We start from the raw sequence: 22,614 nt of genomic DNA on the forward strand, positions 1-22,614 counted from the left end.
AATGTTAAAGCCGTTTGGAAGTGCATTGCGTCTTTAGAAGGAGTGGAAAAGCTAATTTCCCACACACTCTCTCTCTCACTTTGATTCTTGTTTTTTGTTCATATCTGTTTCTACAGTTTCGATTGAGACCATCTTTTTAGCAAAGATATAAAGGTTTTTAATCATGGAATCCAACGAATTCGAACATCTCTATCTTCTTTGATCCCCTTCACAAATTCCTTTTCTTTTTCATCTTTTCTAAATACCCAAAGCTCTCAAACTTATTTTAGCTTTCATTTCTTTTTTGGGTTTTAAAGTTTCCGAGCTTCAACTTTTGCTGAGAAAGTTTGGGTTTTTTAATGGACTGTTCGTTGGAAGTTGCTAAAATGGAGATGGGTTTGGTTTTTCACGTTTAATTGTTTGTAGTAAGAGAAATTGCTTGTTCTTTGGTGAGAAAATAAGTGTTTTTTTTTTATTTTCTTTTAGCAAGATGGGGTTTTTGCTGGTTTGTTCAACAGGGCCACCGATAAAACGAAGGGCAGGATTGAGAATAAAACAGGCGGGTCGAGGGTCGTATCGTGGTAGCTAGAGGAAGGCTAAATTTTGAGTTGTAGTCAGTAATTGGTTTTTAGAGTGTAATAGAAAATCTGTGTTTTTTAGTTGAAAATAGTTGAAGAAAAATGGGGACTAGCGCTTTAAGGCAGTTGTTGAAGAGTTTTTGCAGCAATTCACCTTGGAAATATGCTGTGCTTTGGAAGCTAAGGCACCGGAGCCCCATGTAAGTTTCTCCTTTGGCGTTAATTATAAGAGAAAATGTACTAATCTTTGTTATACCTGAATTTTAACTTGTTCGAATGTCTTGATGTAGATGGGGTGGCTTCATTCTCTTTGAAATACTATTATTTTTAGGCATAAATGGTTGTTATTACTACAATTTTTGGTGGGGCATATGATCACTTTCATGGTTTTATGAGGATGTTGGTTAACTAGCCTACACAGATTCTCCTGGACTTAAACGTATAAACTTTTGGTAACCTTCGCTCTCGTAGCATTCCACTTAGCAGCTGCTGAATGATGCATTTGTAACTAAAGAGACAAAAAGAAATAAGGGTGTGGACTGTAATTGGGGTTTTCTTTTAATAGCAAAACCACGGATAAAGGAAAAGCATTCAGCTTTGCGATGGTTCTATGAGGTGTATTGGATGCTAGTTTGCAAATTTACCTATCAATCCTCTAACAGCATCTGCCATTATTGGACAAGCCCTTTGAGACTCCATAGGCAAATAGAATTATCTTGTACTTTTTTCTCATATTGCCAACGTTTTGTGGCAATCAAAGTATTTGCATTAGGAAATTAATATGTCATGATTCTTATTTTTGTTACATTACTTGATTGCAATTTTAAACTAATTTTGACTCCCCCCGCCCCCCAACCTCTCTATTGTGTGTGGGCTGTGTGTTTTACAAGTTGCCTGCGTTGATTTCAGGAGTTTGACCTGGGAAGATGGGTATTGTGTTTATCCAAGACCAAGAGAATCTGTGGAAAGTATCTCAAGTGATGTTCATTCTAACAGTGAAATCATCCCATCACACTTTGAAACGAGCATCCATGACGGTTGTTTTGGAGGATACCCAATTGGCCTGGTGGTGGCTAATATGTCACATCTTAAGTATGCATGGGGAGAAGGGTAAAATGTTGATCTTAACTTTCATTATTACTAGTCATGTTTGTTTCTCGTGATACAATAACATTTTTACTTTCTGGATATTAAACTGCCCATTGTTTATGGCTCTTCCTGAATGGTAGTTTTAGTATTAAGCCTCAAGAAATTAATTTTGCAGGGGATTTCCTCTGGCTCTCAAGCTACCATTATCCTAAATATATTATTCTGCTCATCACCATCTGCTTGCACCTCTCTCTCTCTCTCTCTCTCTCTCTCTGTGTTGCTTGGGAAGATGTTACCAAGCCAAAATTTGCTCTTACAAGTCAGTCCTTTGGAGATGAAACTTCTAGTGACTTTGAATCTCTAAATTTATCAGGGTTGTTGGTAAAGTGGCATATACAGGGAAGCACTGCTGGGTTTCCTATGATGATATTTTCACTGGCAAAGCCAACTCGAAGTTGGTTCCTGAGGTAAGTTTCTAATAATGATACATGATATGTTTAAATGGTTACAGTTCTGCAAATGACGGATAACACACGTTACAAGTGTTATTTTTCAATTGCCAGTGTCCAGAGGAATGGCTACTACAGTTTGCATCAGGAATCAAGGTAACATAATCTTGTACTGCACCTTACTAGCAAGTCTAGATCAATATTTTAGCTACTCCAGGTTCATGCTTTCATGTACACAATGGTGCACATGTTTGCATGCGTTTAATTAGTGCAGGCTTGATGATGAAGTTAGCTGCTCCATTTTAGATCTTTAAAACAGATGGTATTGATTATTTGTGATGCTTCTGCAGACTATTGTGCTGGTGCCTGTGCTTCCACATGGAGTTTTTCAACTTGGATCATTGGAGATGGTGTGTATTTGTTCTAAACTTTTCTTATTGGCTATAATAGTATCCTAGTCCAAACAGGTACTTAGATATGTTGTTGTGAAATTTTAACTTTTCCTGTGTCTCTGTCAGTTCTATTAACCTACACTGTATACAAGAACATCAGAATGGTTTCAATCTCAAGATTTCTAAGAATGTGGTATTGAGATCCATGTGAACAGCCAGTGCATTAATTAATGATGCCTGGAGATGAAACTCTTATTTTCCCCACTGCAACCCCCCACCCAAATGAAAAAACGGACAATCTGTTATGCCGCCTCCATAAGAGATGTCACTGTATATGTTTCTTCGTGTGAGTATGTGCGATTGTTTGTGCAGCAATTGGTGGGTGATTGCGTTGCAGTTATGGAAGTGGTGCTCTTGTCATATATGTATCTTATGTTCTTCTGTTTGTTTCCCCATCCATCAACAGGTTCCTGAAGATTTATCAACTCCTGCATACATCAAAGATAGATTTTCCTGCAAGGACATTCACACTCAGTTACCATCATTACTAACGTCAAGTCTTTTGGAGAAGTTAGAAGAGTCTTCAAGTGCATCAATTAGCCCGCTGAACTCGGAAGATTCAAATGCTGTTGATGGTATCAAGCCATTAAGCATTCAGAATGCATTTCAGGTGCCTGAAATAGATCTGCCAGAGGTTCTTGAAAGTGAGGGTGAAAATAAGATCAGTGTCCCACCAGTTAGCCTCAGTGAAGTATCATCACCACTAAGCCAATCTATAAATTCCTACCAGCTGGCGATGGGGGAGAGTGAAATGTTTGGTTTGTCTTGTATTAAGGAAGAATTGTGGGCAAATCCTGAATATAATGGTTACACTGTGGGAGAGTGTGGAGAAATCTTAGATGGAGTTACATATCCTTACCCAGCCAGTGATTTGCTGGAACCACCCTTTGGAGACTTTAGTGTTTATGATGCTGGTTTCCTTAGCTTCCCCAAAGATTGTGAATTGCACAAAGCACTTGGACCAGCCTTTGAAAAACAGAGCAATGAATACTTTTGGGAGTCATCTTTTTTGACTGAGGATGTATTTAGAGATCTCTTTGATGACATTGAGCCCTCATTCGCTAAAGGAGGTGATGCAGAGTATCTGTTACAAGCTGTGGTTGGCCACGTATATGATGGTTCTGTTGACATTGCTAATAGATCCAATCATTTCATGACGTCAACGGGACAACTGCCTGTGTCTATTCGACCTCAAAGTGTGATGGGTGATTCAATTCCAGTGAGCCGAGTTACATCTGCACTTGTTGGTGAGGCAAAAAATAATTCTAGTTCTAAGACTTCAGCTTCTTTCAAGAGTACAGTGAGCACATTAACTGATGATAAGAATCTGGGAAAAGATTGCTATTACATGCAATCCAGAAAAGGACAAAAGCAATCCAGTGTCACCAAAAGAAGGGCTAGACTTGGTGATAACCCAAGGCCAAGGCCAAGGGATAGACAAATGATACAGGATCGGCTTAAGGAGCTACGAGAACTTGTTCCAAATGGTGATAAGGTCAGTACTTCCTCTGAGTTAGTATCTGTTGTGCTTCTTATATGTCGATGCTCATCTGTATTTTTTATGCTATCTAAGTCAATATACTTTTCTAACAATTTCAGCATAGCATTGATGCTCTCTTGGATCACACTGTTAAACACATGCGGTATTTGAGTAGTGTGACCAACCAAGCTGAGAAATTGAAGCAATGGGTGCATCGGGAGGTATGTGAAGTCTAAAGTAATAATATTTAGATTTAACAGTTGCATTTGTTAACTTTTGCTAAAAGTATCCTTTTCTCCCATGCCCTTTCCAATTACCTTTTCTTTTTCTTTATTTTATTTTTCCATGGCATCCTCAAAATCATTACAACTATTTTCAAATTGGATATCCTAAGATGTGTAAGATGGAGTTCTGACCGGAAGAGTCATGGTCATTTGAGCTCGAAGTCTAGGGTTTTGTTTTGAGGTCAAGAACCTTGGAGCAAAAGTCAAGATTAGCTATGTAGTTCAAATCAACGATTATTTTCTGGTGTTATGAGCTCAAGGCAGTCAGAAGTACTGAGCTGCGAATGTTATGCTTTGCAGGTAACTGTTCGCAAGAATATGAGATCATCTGAAAGCAAAGATTGTTATCAAATGGGAGCAAGCTGGGCGTTTGAGATTGGAGACGAACTAAAAGCATGCCCCATCGTTGTGGAAGATCTTGCATACCCAGGCCACTTCCTCATAGAGGTCTGTTCTGTGTATCATAACATGAATATGTTAAGAAACTGTGCAATAATGTCCATATTGCTTGATTTTAAAGTTAAGTGCTAAACTACATCCACTGCAGATGCTATGCAATGAGCATTGTCTGTTCCTGGAGATTGCTCAGGTGATCCGAAGTTTCAATTTAACAATCTTGAAGGGTGTGATGGAGAGCTGTTCAAACAATACATGGGCTCATTTCATTGTTGAGGTATCAGATAGCTTTTAATTTTTAAGTATGTGTTTTGACCATAACGGTTTTTACCATGTCACGGCTGCAAACATTTCTGAGACATAGTTACACTGCATGCAGGCTTCCAGGGGCTTTCACAGACTGGATATATTCTGGCCTTTGATGCAGCTTTTACAGCGTCAAAGAAATCCCATTTCAAGCAAGATTTAGTGATGAATAACTCACTGTCTGTTTTCCCACTTCGAGCAAACTTAAAAGACATATTTGTCCACACAACTTTGTACTACCAGGCGAAGGAATGACAAGCCTACTGATTATTTAATGTATCAGTACTAGTATTTATTGTTCGTGTACAAATTAATTCAGCTGGCACTGCAATCTGCTGTTAAAAGACAAACTAGCCCCTGCAAGAAGAGTACATGCTTAAATGGATGTGCAAACAGCAATATGTACAGTCGTACACTAAGGCGATGAATACATCAAAGAACCCTGACCAGTCAGTGCATCTCTACCCTACCAAAACTGTTCCTCTTTCGATCTTATCAAGAATTTGGGGCCCAAATTGGTGTTTCTGCCAGCAATAGCGTGTGCCACCAACCACAAGCAACATTTTTTGGTAGGCAACCGTCTATGGGAACCGGAGCAGGAGTGTTACGGTCGATTGTATCACCCAGACCAAGCTGCATGCAGGCAACCAAGAGTATGAATTTGACGTTTGTGCTGATAACATATGTCCAGTAGCTAAGTAGAGTGGGTGATTAACATCATACCTGGCCGTACTTATTCCAACCCCAGCTTAGTACTCGGCCATCATCTTGCAAAAAAAACAATAAGCAATTTTAGGCCAGAAACTTTAGAAACGCAGTTCAATTTTATAGTTCTAAGTAATATGTCCATCTTCTCTCTGATTGTTTGAGCAAACCGCCAGAATGTATTATATTTTCTTGTGTGTCTATAGAGTAGATGCCCTTAAACAACTTCTAAGACCCTTATAATTTGTGTTAATCCTTTCAGTTTTTGAATTACTTCAACTACCAAATGTATATATCGTCTTGTGTAGCTATGAAGCCCTTGCACAAATTCTACACCCCAAAAAACCTTAAGGAATATGAATACCAGCTGCAATAAACCAAGAGCTGGTTCTCTTGCCTATCACTTCTTCCTTATGGATGATTCCTAGGGTACTTTGTGTAGTCATAGTCATACCTGTAAGTATAGCACTGTGGCGAGCCCCGCATGATACCATCTTTGCATGCTTGCCCTCCAAACTTGCGGCATCCAATTGCCTTGGTGATGTCTGAAGCAGACATGGAAACAACTAATTAGTTCTGGAACTTCGCAAGATACCTTCAAAAATTCTTGAATCTTTTTACATGCATATTGATGAAAACGTGGAGTAACAAGCTTAATTCTGATAATAAAAATGAATAAGAACGAACCAGCTTGAAAATCATTTCAATCTAGTTAATAGCTTAATTCAAAGGGTGGTCAATTCCTAGGCTTAGTTTCTGTATCATACAAAGAAAATGAAAGGGACTGCTCATTCTAGCATTTTGGCAGTGACATATATACTTCTTGCTTCCATTGGCCCCTGCTGGAGTAGATGACCAAAGTGAAATAGATAACAGCGTTTAAATATACCTCAGCCTGCTCAGCACCAGTACCCAGCTGTCCAAACTGATTACCACCAAAGGCATATACTTGGCCATCAACAGCTATGCAAACGGTATGCCACAGGCCAGCAGCAACTCCTAGGACTTGTATACCCGAAAAAGAAGAAACGCAAGTTGGTTTCAAAAGATCACTTGTACTTCCTTGGCCACACTGGACAAAAAGAGGCAGAATAATTTTAGTTTCACAGGCAAAATGAATAAACTATAATAATGTAAAGCATTGAGGGTTAGTTTGGTTACAATGAGGATCATATATGACTGAACATATGAGATAAAGTGTCCAATGCCAATAACATGGTTTTAGTTACCCCCCCCATTTCCATTTGTATGTAAGTATGTAACCCCCCATATTTCCATATATATAGATAAGGTGGAGCAATGTTAGAAAGTGCATCATTTTATCCATTCATCTCACCACAAGGGACCAAAATGAAATAAGGAATAGAATGGCAGAATGAAAATTACTACCAACAACAACATAAGCAATAGATTCACATTTATGATATTCACCTGCCCGTAAAGTCCCCAACCGAAGGTAAGTAAAGCTCCAGCATCTACAGTGGAAAAAGTGATAAAGGGGAGTCAGAATATATCAATGGTATTTAACATCTTTATCAAATCTCAGAAAAACAAGCCAAGAATGCAACTAAAAAGTTTGTGATCAACTTGCAACCAGAATCAACCTAAGGAGATCCATATCAGAGAAATATAAGCTAGAATTATCTTGATGAGGTCATAGCCATTGTTGAACGATAATTGCAAAATCATAGCAAATTAAACCAGCATGTTTAGTTTATGGGAAAAAAACCCTAAAGCAATGTAATGAAATTCTACTGCCAAATGCTGACCTGTTATTACTGCACTATGCCGACCTCCACAAGTGATTTCCTTCACATAGCTTCCATACGCTTTAGAAAGTTGCATTTGTGAACTCAAGCTTCCTTGATGAACTGCTTGAGACCTATCTTTTCCAGAAGTAGTTTGTTCAATGCATGGTATGAGGTGCGGAGAAGACACCATTTTTATTCGGGAACCTAGGCCTAGCTGTCCTTCACCTCCATAGCCCCAACCCCAGACCTGTCCCATATCTGAAACCTCGGTAAAAATATGATGCATCAGGTGTCTTGCTTTAGATCAAAAATCTTCCATATCTTCGTACTTCATACAACCTACAAAACTATATGGTGTGATGACAAGAGGAGGCTTCTTCACCTGAAAATACAACTGTCAAGGCTGGCGACCCAAGATGTAGTTTATTTACCTGACAGTGCTAAAGTATGGCGCCCGCCTGCAGCAACACTTGTGATCTTTACTCCTGGACCCAGAGTCACAAGACAGGGAGACACCGTGAAAAATTCAACTCCAGAAGTTAAGCTTTCATGTTCTTCTTTTGCTGCAGATATTCTCCTTCGCTTTGCTGTTTCCTCCCCAGCCTTTCGATTCTCTGTTTGAGAAACTGTTCCACCACTTACATTTGATCCTCGCGACTTTGGACTCACTGTAAGAAATTCAACCTCCATAACATTAGTTTGAAACAATTGAAATGGTGCACCATTTGTTACCATCGAGCTATACAGGCTTCAATGAAATCACCTTGTTCAGTTTGTAAAGTAGTCTGTTTCCCAACAATATCCTTTTCAAAGCTCCCTCCAATAACCCAATCATGGGTGATTTTCCCAGAGGGGACACACTCCTTCCAGCCCCATGTGTACCCTTCACCTTTATCTGCACATTGAAAATTAGAAAAGCCCATTCAGATTCTGTTTAGATGAATACATTTTTCAATAAAACAAATAGAGTAAAAACCTGTTTTCATGGCAACAGGCATTCAGACAAAGCCTCCAGCCATGGAAAACATATTACTACCAAACTATCGTCTTAAACAATCTACATAAAGTTATTAAAGAGGCAAGGTCCCTTATCAAGGAGACTATATAAGCACTTCCATTCTAACACATATTCTGTCAATCGGGAGAATTCAACAACTATTTTCTAAGATATTACCTATATCGTGGTGATGCAAGAACAAATGGTCATCAGCATTTCCCAAATAACTTTCAGAATCTTCATCTCTCAACCAGTAAACATAACTTGTGTACTTGTTTTCTTCGCACCTCAAAGAATTTTATTTGCAAATACTTTATATAAGCTAATCGACATTCTAAGCAAGCAAAAGAGAAATAGGAACTAGAAAAGAATTACCTGTTACAGAAACACAATGAGCCCACCCAGCACCTGCCTTCACTATTGAAGCTTCAGTTGGAAGAGCGAATGGCTCAGGCGTTTCCTTAAAAATTAAAAAAAAAAAATTTGAGCCCCCAAAAAGAATATATTGCATTTTATCAATTCAGAGAAAAGTAAACCATTAATTATTTTAACTCAATAAATTAGAGGATCCCTTCAATTACCCCATGCTTCCCTGATGTCAGGTAGCTTTGCCCTTCATCATCTGCTGAACCCCAAGTTATCAGCTTTCCGCAATCTAAATTTCCAAACCAAAAAAAACCAACTCAGCCATTTTTTCAACTAAAGTTCAATCCTTTCTTCAAAATTTTTCTTTATTCATCAGAACTTTGGCCTAATAGGGAAGTAATTTTGTTTTAATTTCAACTTAAACTCTCTTGAATAAATAGATAAAGCTCCTCAAATCCATAACCCAAATTGATTAATCAAAAACTTAGCTTGAAAACATTAACCAATAAAAAAATCAAACGTCCTTTGAAAGCAAATTGTGAAAAAATTAAAAAAAAAAGGGTTGACCTGAAATGGCCATAGCAAATCCACAACCACCACCACAAACGTCCTTCCACGACGAAGCCGAAGTCGGTAACCGGACGGGAACAGGAGACAGCATCGGAGATTTCTCCGGCGAAGCTCCCGGCAAATATCCCCACATATAAACCGCCATTTCTTTACATTCCTCCATTTTCACTCCTTCTGTTTCATTTCCATTCATTTCTTAACATATTTTAAAGGAAACAAATCCTGTTTTTTTTTTCTTTTTAACTTTCCGGGAAACAAAGATTCAATGCCGAGACAATTTTCTGATCCGTTTTTCTGGAAGAGAAGAGGAGAGAAAACTTAAAAGAGAAACGGTGCATTGAAGCTTGGGAGGGGGACCGTATCATTTACAGAGAAGTAACGTATGCCACGTCGGATGCCACGTCATTTTACCTACACGTGGCGCTATCAGCACCGCGTGTATGTTATTATACCCTTTGCACCACGAGTTCCCTGGAACTTTCTGGAAGGGAGAGAGAGAGAGAGAGAGATGACTTTCCTAACCTTTTCCAGTTCCCGGAGCTTGTCTGGTTGGTCGCCACGTGGTGGGGCTAGCCTAATAAAAGAAAATTCGGTAAATGTTTAAATCCTATTTTAATCTAGGTTTGTGATTTGGGTTACGTTTTAATCATAGTTTAGTTGTTCCTATGTTGGTCTTAGGTTTGGGTCGGAATCCAACGCCTCGGCACGGTCGGGGTTACGTGGCGTCATCTAGATCGTTGCTTTTGGAATAATCTTTATGATGGAGGGCCACGATGAACATAAACTCAATCGTCATTAGCTTAAATATTGGTTCTTCTTTCTTCCTTAATTTAATGATTAATGATGTCAAAAGTAACCAACAGTTCTGCAACAACTTGTCTAATTTTATGGATCTATCTGGAACAATGCAGAAGTTTAATCAAGTTTATCAACCTTATGGTGCTCACATATTATAATTAATGGTGGAAGTTTGAATTTGATTCTTTTGTTATATTAATTCGATAATTTTAATCTATTTACATCAATTTCTATAAAATTTAATTTTTATATTTTTATTTAAAAATAATTTATAACAATACTGAAATTCTATTGGTTAACTTGATGGATAATGTAGTATTCTAGACGGTGTGATTATTTTTTAAATCAATTGAAAAAATTATATTTTATTTTAATTAAATAATAATTAAATATTTTTATAATTTTTTAAAAATTAAATTTTAGCAATTTTTTTTATTAATGAATGTCTTATAATAAAAAAATCAATTAACATGTTACATCATCAATAGAGGAAGTCACGTGAACAAATTTCATTATAAAAGTTTAATATTATTATAATGAAAAAAGTAGACCGAGTTCATATTTCAACTTATAATTAATTCATTGGTTTGTAAGAACTTGAATTATTTTGAATTCAAGATTAATATGTTTTCATTTTATTTTGCACAGTGTCTTTGAATCAGTAGTTCAAGTGCAACAGTTAATCATGAAATTATTGTACCATCGGTCAAGTTGTTATAACAAAAGACTTTTAATTAGTAGCTGTAATTAGTCATACTTGGTCCGTTAATGTGATAAGGTAACAACTACTCTTTTATCTGCTAGTGGTTTAATTAATTCTACAAGCTAAAAGCAAGTGGTTTTATACTTTTATTGAAATTTGAAAAAAAAAATAGAATATGTTAGATTAATTAATATATAAAAGTTTTTTCACATATTATTGATTGATTTTAGATTGAGTGTTCGTCTTAAAAATTTAAGATGAGTTCAAAAAAGATATTTTATTTTCATTTGTTAATCATTTCGTAAGTTTTTCGATGTTTCATGATATGTGATAAATATTATATTTATACGTGATAAATGTTATTTTTACACGTAATTAAAGTGATAATGAAATAGATCCGTATCAATTATTTTATGAGCAACTAAAACCCATAGAAAAGCTGTTACAAGGACTTCATGATATTGCACAGAAGGGTAAAAGAAACTTGGTTGAAACTAACTGAAAGTTCACAGAATCTGTTGATTTATAATCCATGGTGCAGTTTCATTAGGGCGAATGCTGTCTTTTGCCTACTCACAGGCCAACTTCTTGGTGACATGATTGGTTGCTTTTGAGGAGGACCAATTTATTGAGTAAACTTAGAACTTCCATAGATGCAGAGTCATAATCAATACAGCTTCTAAGCTAGGCAAGAAGCTGCCTGCGTAGAGGGAGAGGTACGGTGATGCTACCACACCCGCAATGCTTCCATTTCTTGATAATCTCAAAAGGGGTAATGCAAGTTGACATATATGGTAACAAACCCTCTTTGATTTGCATATGAGCTTCATCCGAAGCTGTAATGGAAGCTGAAAATGTGAAGCAATCTGATGAACTTACAAGGATAATTAAAGAGCTAGTCTCTTCCGGTTACGAGTTTCTGTCCTGAATCCTGTTCTTCTACACTTTGATCAATGTCATTGCAATGAAACATTGAACTAAGGAAAAGACAAGTAAAACATTGGTGTCATTATCCCTATGCACAGGAGCTGTCCATTCCATTTGGAGACCCATCATTTGCTCTGCTGTCAACTTCCTCTGTGATGTTTGTCTTTCTTATGCACTTTTTTTTTTCACCAGAAGTGACACAATTAGCATATATAGACCAAAAAAGTTAGACCAACCAAAATGGTTGGCTTTCATGAAGTTCCAAGTCCATTTCTTCCCCATTTTTTAACTCCATGTGTGTGTATGATTGTCACGAGTCTTCTGACTTGGATTAAAGATGGGAAGCAGACATCCAACTTCAAGGACAATTATTAACGAGTGCCAAACTTTGCCATTACCGAACTCGGTCACTTTCTAAGTTTCTGATGCCATAGACCATTGATGGAAACACTTGAAAGTAATGGGAGCCAAAAACTCTGATATTTTAGTGGAATTGGGTTGGCAACTAGATGGTGTAGCAGGAAGAAATCACCCCCAGTTCAGAGTTGTTAGAAGTTTGCCCATGGTAGGTACCGGAAAGGTTTGACCAAGTGCACAACAAAACTATGCAGAATCAATCAGAGACTGATCTGATATGGAAGACCCCACAATGAAGTCCTTGATTTCCCATTTCTACTTAGCCTGTAAAATAGGATCCTATTATGTTGGAGTTCGACAACCTAAGCCCAACTAATATGCTTTTCAACCCAAATCCAACTGGGAGGTTTTCCTGGACTCAGCTGCTTCAAACAGAAATTCTCTTAGTGTTTTTTTTTTTCTTAATTTTACATCATGTATTTAGTTTTATATTTTTAATTAAAATCTTAAATTCTAATATGAGAAATTTATTAGATTTATTATTAATTAAGCGAGACATCAAATGAAAACAGAAGATATTCATTTATTTTTAAATTTAAAGATTTCAAATACAAATTGAGATAATTTTAAATGTATATTTCTATTTTATTCTTCTAAACATGTATCTTTAATTATATGCGATTACATTAATAGAAGTAGTAAAAATGGAGAACAGAAGATGGCAATAATTTCAACCCAAAAATAGCTTAAAAGTTCCAGTTATGAGTTGACACATAAACTACATTAAGATTTGAGCAGAAGATCTCTGAGTCTTACAAATGAAACATTATCCACAATAAGAAAATGTTCCCTGTGAACATCTGGTTGAATTGTTTTAAGACAATGTTTATGTTGACACGCTGGTTGCTCGATACAAGGAATTCAAGGACCAAACGAAGTAAAGCTAAAATTTTGGAATGGCCAACAGCCACCCGCTGTATACCCTCCATCCACAGAAATAACCTGTCCGGTGATGTATGAGGCAGCAGGAAGGCAAAGGAATGCCACCAATGATGATATCTCTTCAGGCTCTCCTGTCCTCGGCATCGCTGTTCCAGCTATTAGCCTGATAAATTCCTCAACATAAGGGCTGTCTGGCTTCTGGAAAAGAAACAAAAAGAATCTTAAAACAATTCATACACCTAAAGATATATCTGTCATTCCTCAACTAAGGTATGTTAGAGGAAATATACAGGTATCATGATCGTGGTTTTGACACCCCATGGTGAAACAGTATTGGTCCGAATGTTATCCTTTGCCCACTCACATGCCAAGTTCTTTGTAATTTGGTTGATTGCTCCTGGAAATTGCAACAACCATGGTTAACTTGTGAGATTTTGGCTAATAGCCTGCAAAACTTAAGCTTGCTAACATCTACATAGTATACCTTTAGATGCTGAATAGGCAGACAATCGAGGTAGAGCCAGTGAACCAGCAACAGAGGAGATAAACACAATACTTCCATTTCCTGATGCTTTCAGGAAGGGATGTGCAAGTTGAGAAAGATGGTAAGGAGCCTCAACATTGGTGCTCATTACGGTTGAGTAGTCTTCCAGAGTGTGTTCCACACAAGGCTTGAGCATTGTGATTCCAGCATTATTGACCTGAGGACAAACTTGCTTCCACTTAAATTATTCTAGTTGCTGCACTTCCCCCAAAAGAATAATACCGTTTTTATTTTTAGTATAGGAGCCAAGAAATAATCAAATTCCAACCTATTTGACAAGTTGAGATTTCATTACTAGAATTTATATGTGCAGCCAGGACTACTCAGCATCACTTGTCAACAAGTTAGCAAATCACAAAAGATTAGGTAAAACAAAACAAACTAGCTCTTTATGGGAATTAGCCAAATATTACTCAAACCTTATCTGACTGAGATATTCACCCAGAAGAATTTTAATGCTCAGAACCGCTAGTGGATATGATAGAAAACATGGAGATCAAGGAAGATTGACAGAACAAAGAAAATAAGATAAAATTGAAGACAAGCTAAGGTGGTAGCTGATATAGCTTGGCAAAGCTCGGGAAAACCGAATTTTACAACTAGAAACTTACGAGGATGTTGAGTTTGCCATAAAAAACAGAGGAGACAGTCTCCATAAGCTTCTCTCTTTGCTCTCTAGATGAGAGATCACAAACAGAACCACTCACTTTAAACCCTTTACTCTGCCATTCTTGTAGCCTTTCATTAATCTCTGTCTGGTTCCGGGAACATGTATGAACCACTGCCCCGAGCGCTGCTAGTTCTTCCACAATGGCATATCTGACATACAGGAAAACAATCAAATTAGTCCACATCGAAAATATCAGTATCAGAATGAATTGAAGTAGCATATGATGTTCAGAAACTTAACAAAACAGAAAGAGAAGAAGAAAAAATAGAGAGAATGATGGGAGTTCGAACCCTATGCCTCTTGTTCCACCGGTGACAAGGGCAGTCATACCCTGAAGAGACCATCTTTGATTCTTGCAACCTGGTCCTGCTCCAGCCATGTTAGCACTGCAACTTTCTTCTTCTTCCTTCAGTTTTTGGAATGAATAGAAAAAACTAACTACTGCCAGTACTTAACAGCTTAAATTGAAACGTGGATAAAACAATTTCTATTAAGAAATTATCCATAGAAATTATCCATTGGCTATTGTCAACCCTTCGTCACCCGAACAAAGAAAATTACAATCCAGAAAAAGACAAACCGTAAACGTCGAAACCATCGAGCTACCTGCTTTTTAGCTCATGGCTTCTCTTTCTAACTTGATTCCAGGTCCGGATTAGTACTCGTTGGGGGCAAAAATCTAGCTAATTTCACTTTTAGATGAATGAGGATATCAGACAGTTGAGTACTGTTACAAATTGTTTAGGAATCTTTTGCAATGGATTAAAAAATCTCAAACCCCCATTTACCATGATTTGATTCTTTACATTGCTAGGAAGGATCCACAGAAAGTAACCTATATTTGATTCTTGGTGTAGAATTGTTAAGTTAGCATTAGCTTTTACTAGATTAATATAATGCAATTTCAATGTTTAAGATAGCAAGATTGAGAATCTGATGATCATCAGAAAGGCAAGCAGCATCTTTGACCCTGTCATTGGATGATAAAGCAAGTTCTAAAGCCTGCAGGTGAACCAACTGGTGCTTGCCTCTCGCTTCCCACCACTGTATGTATGAAATATATATATATATATATATATATATGTATATATATTATTTCTTAATATTCTTACAACTAAAAAGAATATGGAAAAGGTCAAAGAGTCTCAAGAAATCGTAGTATGAATACTTCTAGACATTAAGCTTTTATCCTTAAATTTTGTATTATTTATTGTAATAATGCATGGAATATAACATACTAAAAGACTATAACGTGACAGCAAACTCCGATATTACACGTTTTGAATTAATTAATAATATATAAAAGATATGTATATACAGGGGCGGAGCCTCCTTCTGGGATGGGCCCCCCAAAATTAAATTTTTTTTTACATATTATATAAAATTTTTAAAATTTTTTATAATTTTTATAATTTTTTATTTAGTAATTAATACAAAAAAATAACAAAATAATTTCATATACTTCACTCAATTTTCAAGGTTTTTTTTTAATTTTTTTCAATTTATATTATTATTATTTATATATTTATTTATTTCTATTCTATTTACTCATATGTTTTAAATTTCTATAATTTTTTTTTTACAAATTCCTACGAACCATCAACTATATTCTTTTTTTTTTTTATATTATGTCATATATGAATTCTATATTTTACTTGTCATATTCATCTTTTTTCTATTATGTAGATTTTATTTTCTATAATTTTAATATTTAAAAATAAATAAATTATTATGTGATTTTCAAATATAAGTTGCATTATTGCATTGTTGTTTAAAATCTCATCAACATATCATTTTTTTATTCAGAATAATCAATGCGTTCTAATATGTATCTTGTAAAATTAAAGTAACAAAGATATACAAATTGATAGAATAAAATAATTATATTTCTTTCAATACAAATTTATTTATTATATATTTTTAATGGCTTTCAAAATAATTTTTTTATTTCTCAAACTATTTGATAAAATTAGAGTCATTATGGTTAGTATATTGCTAGTTAAGCCCAACAAATAAATTTTAAACTAATATGTTAAGCTTATCAAATTTTTAAAAAAAATAAAAGTGAATCTAGTAATCTAAATCTATTAAGTTTTAATATAAATCTAAATCTATCATAACATATTATATCTTAACAGTCTAACCTAATAACCTATCATAATATATTATATCTTAATAGCTCAACCCAATAACCCAATATATTAATTAGCAATTTAAAAGGCAAATAGAAAGAAAAAAAGAAAGTTAGAACACACAAAGTAAAGAGACAATTCACTTGAATTGAAAAAATTGTTTTCTCTTCCACTCTTACTCGCAGAGAGTGAGAGAAACTCCTTTTATAATTCCATTCATAAATAATATTTATGACACCACCATTATTGTTAAAGTGCTTTTTTTTATATCCAATATCTTGTAAATTTTATTTACTCTTTTAAATGAGTGATAATTAAATTATATATAAAGTTTTTTTTTATTGTTTAGTGTTTCTTTATATTTGGCCTCCTTTTAAAAAAGCTCTAGCTCCGCCCTTGTATATATATAAATAATATAAAAAAATCTCATGCATGAAAATGATATCACGATATAGTATGATATAAAAATTGACAATCGGTTTCACTCTTTTGTTTTTTTGTATATTTTTTCATCGGGGTAATATATTTATCTTAAAATGGTGATTAAAAAAAATCACAAAAATCTATTAAGTTAGGAATATATATCCTAAGCATAAAAATATAGTAAAGATTACTCTACCTATTACCAATTGATGTTACATACTCATCTTAAAAATTTAATATAATAATAATATCAACTAAGTATTGCGTTCATTCATTGGTCTCTCTCTTAATTTATATCGCGTGATAGGTCCATAACGAGGAGCATCACCCGTAAGCGAAGTGCTTTCCATCAGCAAGAACTTTTAGCAGGATGGAAAAGTGTTGTTTTGTGTGGAGACTTATGAGGGAGGTGGGATTCTCTGGGTTAGAGAAAGAAAAAAACAGATAGACAAGTAGGGGGGAAAATTGAAAAGTTCAAGAGAATAAACAAAGGAGCACGCTCTGCAAAATATAAGTTTTTTATTAGGATGAGTCGGCAGCAGCATACCCCAAAAGAAAGAGACTGTGTTTTTCTTGTCTAAATGTCGAATGGTAGCAAGTCCAGCCAGCAATGGCTTTGTAACAAGAGAAACAAGAGTCGCTATCTGATTGTCGCTCTCCCTACTCATTTTAAACATCAAAGACTTTAATCCTTCTACTTCTTCCTTTTGCCTATACTCTGACTCTACTACTCTATTAGTATTATTTTTACTCTTTTCTTCTTCCAGGCCCAAGTCTTTTCGAGTCTCGTTGTCATTGTACGTAAGACTTCACTCTAGTTCACCAAGGCCCATAACAAAGCCCAAAAAAATTCTTCTTTCGGTTTTCAATTTTATCGTCATTTAACATAATATCAGAGTTATCCCTGTTAATATGTTCGTAATTCATATTATGTGATAAATATATTATTTTTACACGTATAAAAAAGTATTGAAATGATAAAAAAGAAAATCTCATATATTTTAATTAAAGGTATTTCTTTGCATTCGAATATTTGACTCATTTATTAGTGTATAATCTCCTTATCTAAAAAATACGATTCGAATTCGCTTTCTCTCAATTATATATATATATATATAAAAAAATTAACAGTACTTTGAGAATTTAAATATAACAAATGTCTTTTTATTTATTCATTATTAATTAGTTTTAGATCAGATGTCTATCCTAATGCAATTATTCCTATGAGTTTTTCCTCTGAATTCTTATTATCCTCAAACTATATTTTAATTAAGGGTTTGAACTTTTGGCTAACAAAAATAATTAGGGCAAACTAATGACCACCATATTCCTGTATAGTGCATAAATTAAGTCGCCAAGCCTAATAAATTAAGATGAAGAAAATACCCAAAAATGGAAATAAATTAAGATCACAAACCCCAAGTCCAACACATTCCATGAACAAGAAGAACATTAAGTCACGACATGCTCTCGTGTCTGAAAGATGACAACTGCAACTGTATATTTATTATTAAAATTTAAACATGGATCATTGTCTTCCTTGCCGTGTTAGTTCTCACAAAAAAAGAATTATTTCTTTTAATAATCAAAATTAGCGACATTGACAATGATTTATAACCAAATTCTTTTCAGATCTTCGAACAAACTACCTCTTTAAGAAATTAAATTCAGTAGAAATTTCCAAATCAAATGTTTGAACTTGAGTCTCGTAAAAGACATTAAAATAAAATATAAAACGAATTCTAAAAAAGGTTTTTAAGTTGTTTAGAGTCCATGGTTGACGGGGAACATTATTGTTAATATAAACTTAAATGAACCAAAAATTTAAAGACAAAGGAAAAAAATTTTGTCAAAATTTCACTGGAAAAAAAAAACGAAGATGATCTGAGTCATTATACATAATTAACGTAAGAAAATCGTACCCTTTGAACCATGTTGTGGAGTGATTTAAGGTTGATATTCTACCTACGTACTTGTCAAATTTATAATTATTAATAATGAATGTTCACGAAAGTTGTATTAATTTAAAGTACTAGTTGCACCTAAAATTTGTCTGTATTTTATTTAAAAACTCATTAGGTTTACAATATGGGATAAGGATCCTGACCGACACCCTTTTCTTTGAAATAATTCATTGATTAAATGCATTGAAAAGTATTTAACAATTATCAATGTATTTAAGCAAGATTAAGGTGTAGCAAGATGGGTACCAAGATTTTGATTTGAAGCCAATGGTGACAGTAACGAAATAATATAATATCTTTTTAATATCAAACAAAAGAATAAAATAGATTATGATTTATAAAATAATTAAATGTTGCTAATTTTCTTAGTTTGTTTAATAATAGACGTACCATTATGCTGTCATCAGTGTCATATCATACCCAAATATCCGCCGTATGCTTTCATACTCATATTTAAATAATTATATTAATTATTTATTTTAATCTTGATTTTTTAATTTTTTTAAATTAAAGATATCTTCAACATATTTACATAAGAAGGGTCTTTTCACTTGTTATCAACTTATTTTAAATTAGATTTGGTTTTAAAAATTTAAGATATTATCAAAACAGATGTTGTCTTAATTCGTTTTTCCTTATATAATTCATGTCGTATGATAAGTTTGTATTCTTTACACGTGAAGAGAATATTGAAGTGATAATACAAAAAATTTCATATCAATTAGGTCAGAGATATACAGATAAATATAACTTCGTTGCTTTATTTCTAATTATTTCCGTTTTGAAATAATGAAAGTTAAGGAGGAAGACAGTTTATGTGAAATCTTTAAAGAATTGACAATAATCTGACTAGTGGACTAATTTTAAACTCAATCAAAAAAAAAAAAACGAAAAAGGTGTCTTAATCTTGATAATAATATCTAATTTTAGAGAACTTGTAGATCCTTTCTCTTTTGTCTTGTCTTTTGGAATGAACTGATTCTAGTTAATGAACTACACTAACGTTTAAAAACTATCACATTGATGGGGGAAATTAAATTTTAAAAAAATCCAAAAAAAATTAATTCATCCAAGCGTAATGGTTTGGACAAAGAATTTTACAACCAAATCTCAGGCAGCTAGAATTGTTAATAATAAAGAAATAAAAAAAATAAAGGCTTCATTATCTCTTCCGGGGATCAGGAGAAATTCCTTATTGTTGACTGGTTTTTTTCTGTTCAAAATTCAAAGGGTCTGCAACGCGTTCCGAGAAGATTCCATGTAAACATTATTCAATAGAAAGAAGAATTCAACAGATAAATGAAAGAATGAAAGTTTAGATGGAAAATATGGTCGAGCTTGGTGGAGGCAAATGGCCAATTGTTTGCTTAAAACCAAGGGGTCTTTGCCCAGGTTTTCTTCTTGAAGCAAACATTCACGTGATGCATGCTTCCTGGAAATTTTGTTTATCAATCAATAATTAATTAAATAAAATATTACGTTTTAAAAAGTTTATAAAATATTTTTTAAAAAAATTATTTTTTTATTGTGTTTAATCAAATCTGTATAGTTTTATATATTTTGAACTAAATAAACATAATGATTAATGGTTAACTAACGTTCATTAATCAGTCATTTTATACTTACGTGAAACTAACTTGAATGGCGAAAAATATAATATGATAATATCATAATGTCACATCAACATATTATATTACTATTTATTATGACATGTCAGTACCACATGATATAAAATGACAAATGATATTCTATCTAACAAATTAACGATATTTAGTAATAATATCCTATTTAGTTCAAAATAAAAATATAAAAACTTAATTGAATACAATAAAAGAATAATAATTTATTTAAATTTTTTCAAATAATTTAAAAAATTTTGGAACTATTATGCCAAAGAAAAAATGTATAGCATGTACAGAACAAGACTCGGATACTGTCAATGATGTCCGAACAGAAGCAAGTTTTTAAGAACAGAAGTTGGCAACTGAGGAATTATAAATGAAGACCGATAATTAATTATGAATGGCAAGTAGCAAAATGTAGAGAAGAGAACTATAATATATTTTTCTAAACGATAGAAAAATTGAATTCAAAATCGTCTGTTTTAATAAGATGTTATTCAGTCAATCGAAACCGAGATTAAGTCTTCATGAATCTTTAACTTGATTTTCAGAGTAAGTTCCTCCACAGCAATAAGGACAATTTCAATGAGCAAGGACTGAAAAGTTAAAACGTATTTAATTATTAATGAAATCAAGACTAAGTAAAGTATTATGTACTAAATTTGACTAGTTAATTAAGTTCTGACCCATCATTTATATATGAACTGTGAGCTTATAGAAAAAAGCAGGAGGTACAGTCCAATTATAATAGTCCACATTCTTTGCTTGTTTAATCTTTAGAATCTTCAGAAGACTTGTTTGCATCATCTGGGAAAGTTTATATGTTGTTAGGAGAGACGTTTACTAACACAAAAGAGCTTTGATTGATTACTGTCATCCGTCCAAAAAGGTCCAAAAAGATATTACATATATGTTTTAAGATTAAAATAGTTAAAATTCAACCAAACAAAAGAAAAAAATAGCTAAAATTCTGAGGAAATTCTTCATTATCGATTTGAATAAAAATAAATTTCAAAACAAAATCATTCTTCTTGGAGACTTGGACTAGTTAATGTGCATTAATCTGTTTTATGTAAGATCCAATAGACTTGTCTATTATAGTCATTGAGCTGACACTATGAAACATTTCTTTGTTCAGAATAATGGTTGATGTATATCATAACCCCGATGAGGGTTTGTCATAATTAGATTGAAGATGGTGACAGAGGGTGACAATTGTCACCCTCAATTTTTAAATTTTTTTAATTTTCTGGTAAGTCATTACTCGTGTAAAATTTTGAATCCATTACTTGACTTGATCATGATAACTCGATCATTACGCAATTGTTTTCATGAATACATAATCACATCTCTCCTTTAAACAAGAAATTATAAGTTTTAGTGTACCTTTCTAGAGCAAAGATTGTGTGGTGCCATTAATTCATGGATGTAGTCATCCATATCTAATTCCACATTTGATTAAATTATATTATAAGCCTCCACCATTTATCATATTTTATTTAAGCACACTTGGGAAGACATTAGCCAACCTTCTCGTTTCCTCCCAAATGATAAATTACCTTTATTTGCCTCTTAAAGGAATCCGAAATCCAAACTACAATTACTCTTTCAAGAGTATGTCTCGAGACTCTCTATGTTGCCCCTGAAAATAAAGTGGACAAAAGTGGAAAAGGAACAAGGAGAGAGAAAAATAATGTTATGTTCTTTAGTTTCCATGGCAATAATATAATTAGGAAAGTAAAATGCCTTGTGTTTAATTATATTGCACCTTTCAAAATGGTATAAATATTGTACTACTACTTAGTTAAAGAACGACCTTGTACATGTCTCCATTCGTTTAAGATAGAAAAAGGGTTTGGAAATAGAGGTATAGGGTATCTAATTGGAGACATTGTAATTTGTTCATACACCCTGTGAAGTTAATGCTTTTGTAAATTCTCTAGCTAAATTCAGGGTAGATCGTTTTGAAATATTTTTTACATATATAATGGGAGTGCTTCCTTGAATGGGGATACTTAAGCTTATCGTGCGGTTGATGTTGTTTCTTCTGTATTGAGAAGTTGGTTCTGAATTGTTTCAGATCTGTTAATTTTTTACTATATCAAGTACTTTTAATATTTTCTGTTTACT

The 22,614-nt window shown here is 34.0% G+C and overlaps 3 protein-coding genes across 6 annotated transcripts; 1 reads left to right on the forward strand and 2 right to left on the reverse strand.

The window, feature by feature from the left end:
* The first annotated feature begins 18 nt into the window (after positions 1 to 18).
* LOC18597700 (transcription factor EMB1444-like) lies at positions 19 to 6,121 on the forward strand. 2 transcript variants are annotated; one of them, XM_007026867.3, is made up of 10 exons: positions 19 to 757; positions 1,467 to 1,667; positions 2,020 to 2,113; positions 2,210 to 2,251; positions 2,446 to 2,505; positions 2,954 to 4,042; positions 4,147 to 4,248; positions 4,612 to 4,758; positions 4,859 to 4,984; positions 5,087 to 6,121. In XM_007026867.3, exons 1-10 carry the CDS (start codon positions 660 to 662, stop codon positions 5,174 to 5,176), a joined length of 2,049 nt encoding a protein of 682 aa, XP_007026929.3. In that variant the 5' UTR covers positions 19 to 659; the 3' UTR covers positions 5,177 to 6,121. The 2 variants fall into 2 exon arrangements, with proteins under 2 accessions (XP_007026929.3, XP_088662407.1); XM_088806281.1 differs by lacking the exons at positions 19 to 757; positions 1,467 to 1,667; positions 2,020 to 2,113; positions 2,210 to 2,251; positions 2,446 to 2,505 and adding an exon at positions 2,645 to 2,865.
* LOC18597701 (uncharacterized) lies at positions 5,256 to 9,752 on the reverse strand. Of its 2 annotated transcripts, XM_018121485.2 has the most exons (12): positions 9,400 to 9,752; positions 9,048 to 9,121; positions 8,842 to 8,926; positions 8,644 to 8,745; positions 8,233 to 8,364; positions 7,901 to 8,137; positions 7,488 to 7,727; positions 7,150 to 7,193; positions 6,608 to 6,790; positions 6,173 to 6,263; positions 5,737 to 5,780; positions 5,256 to 5,646 (listed from the first exon to the last, which is right to left on the reverse strand). In XM_018121485.2, the coding sequence occupies exons 1-12, from the start codon at positions 9,593 to 9,595 to the stop codon at positions 5,509 to 5,511; spliced, it is 1,566 nt and encodes a 521-aa protein (XP_017976974.2). In that variant the 5' UTR covers positions 9,596 to 9,752; the 3' UTR covers positions 5,256 to 5,508. The 2 variants fall into 2 exon arrangements, with proteins under 2 accessions (XP_017976974.2, XP_007026937.3); XM_007026875.3 differs by lacking the exon at positions 8,644 to 8,745 and having other exon boundaries at positions 9,400 to 9,751.
* A 3,120-nt stretch (positions 9,753 to 12,872) lies between these two features.
* Positions 12,873 to 15,255, reverse strand: LOC18597702 (tropinone reductase homolog At5g06060-like). 2 transcript variants are annotated; one of them, XM_007026879.3, is made up of 5 exons: positions 14,634 to 15,255; positions 14,285 to 14,492; positions 13,614 to 13,830; positions 13,420 to 13,526; positions 12,873 to 13,324 (listed from the first exon to the last, which is right to left on the reverse strand). In XM_007026879.3, exons 1-5 carry the CDS (start codon positions 14,720 to 14,722, stop codon positions 13,109 to 13,111), a joined length of 837 nt encoding a protein of 278 aa, XP_007026941.3. In that variant the 5' UTR covers positions 14,723 to 15,255; the 3' UTR covers positions 12,873 to 13,108. The 2 variants fall into 2 exon arrangements, with proteins under 2 accessions (XP_007026941.3, XP_017976975.2); XM_018121486.2 differs by having other exon boundaries at positions 12,875 to 13,327; positions 14,634 to 15,212.
* Positions 15,256 to 22,614: the final 7,359 nt, after the last annotated feature.

This window comes from Theobroma cacao, chromosome 5, assembly GCF_053813885.1.
Source record: "Theobroma cacao isolate CCN51 chromosome 5, ASM5381388v1, whole genome shotgun sequence".
Lineage (NCBI taxonomy): Eukaryota > Viridiplantae > Streptophyta > Magnoliopsida > Malvales > Malvaceae > Theobroma > Theobroma cacao.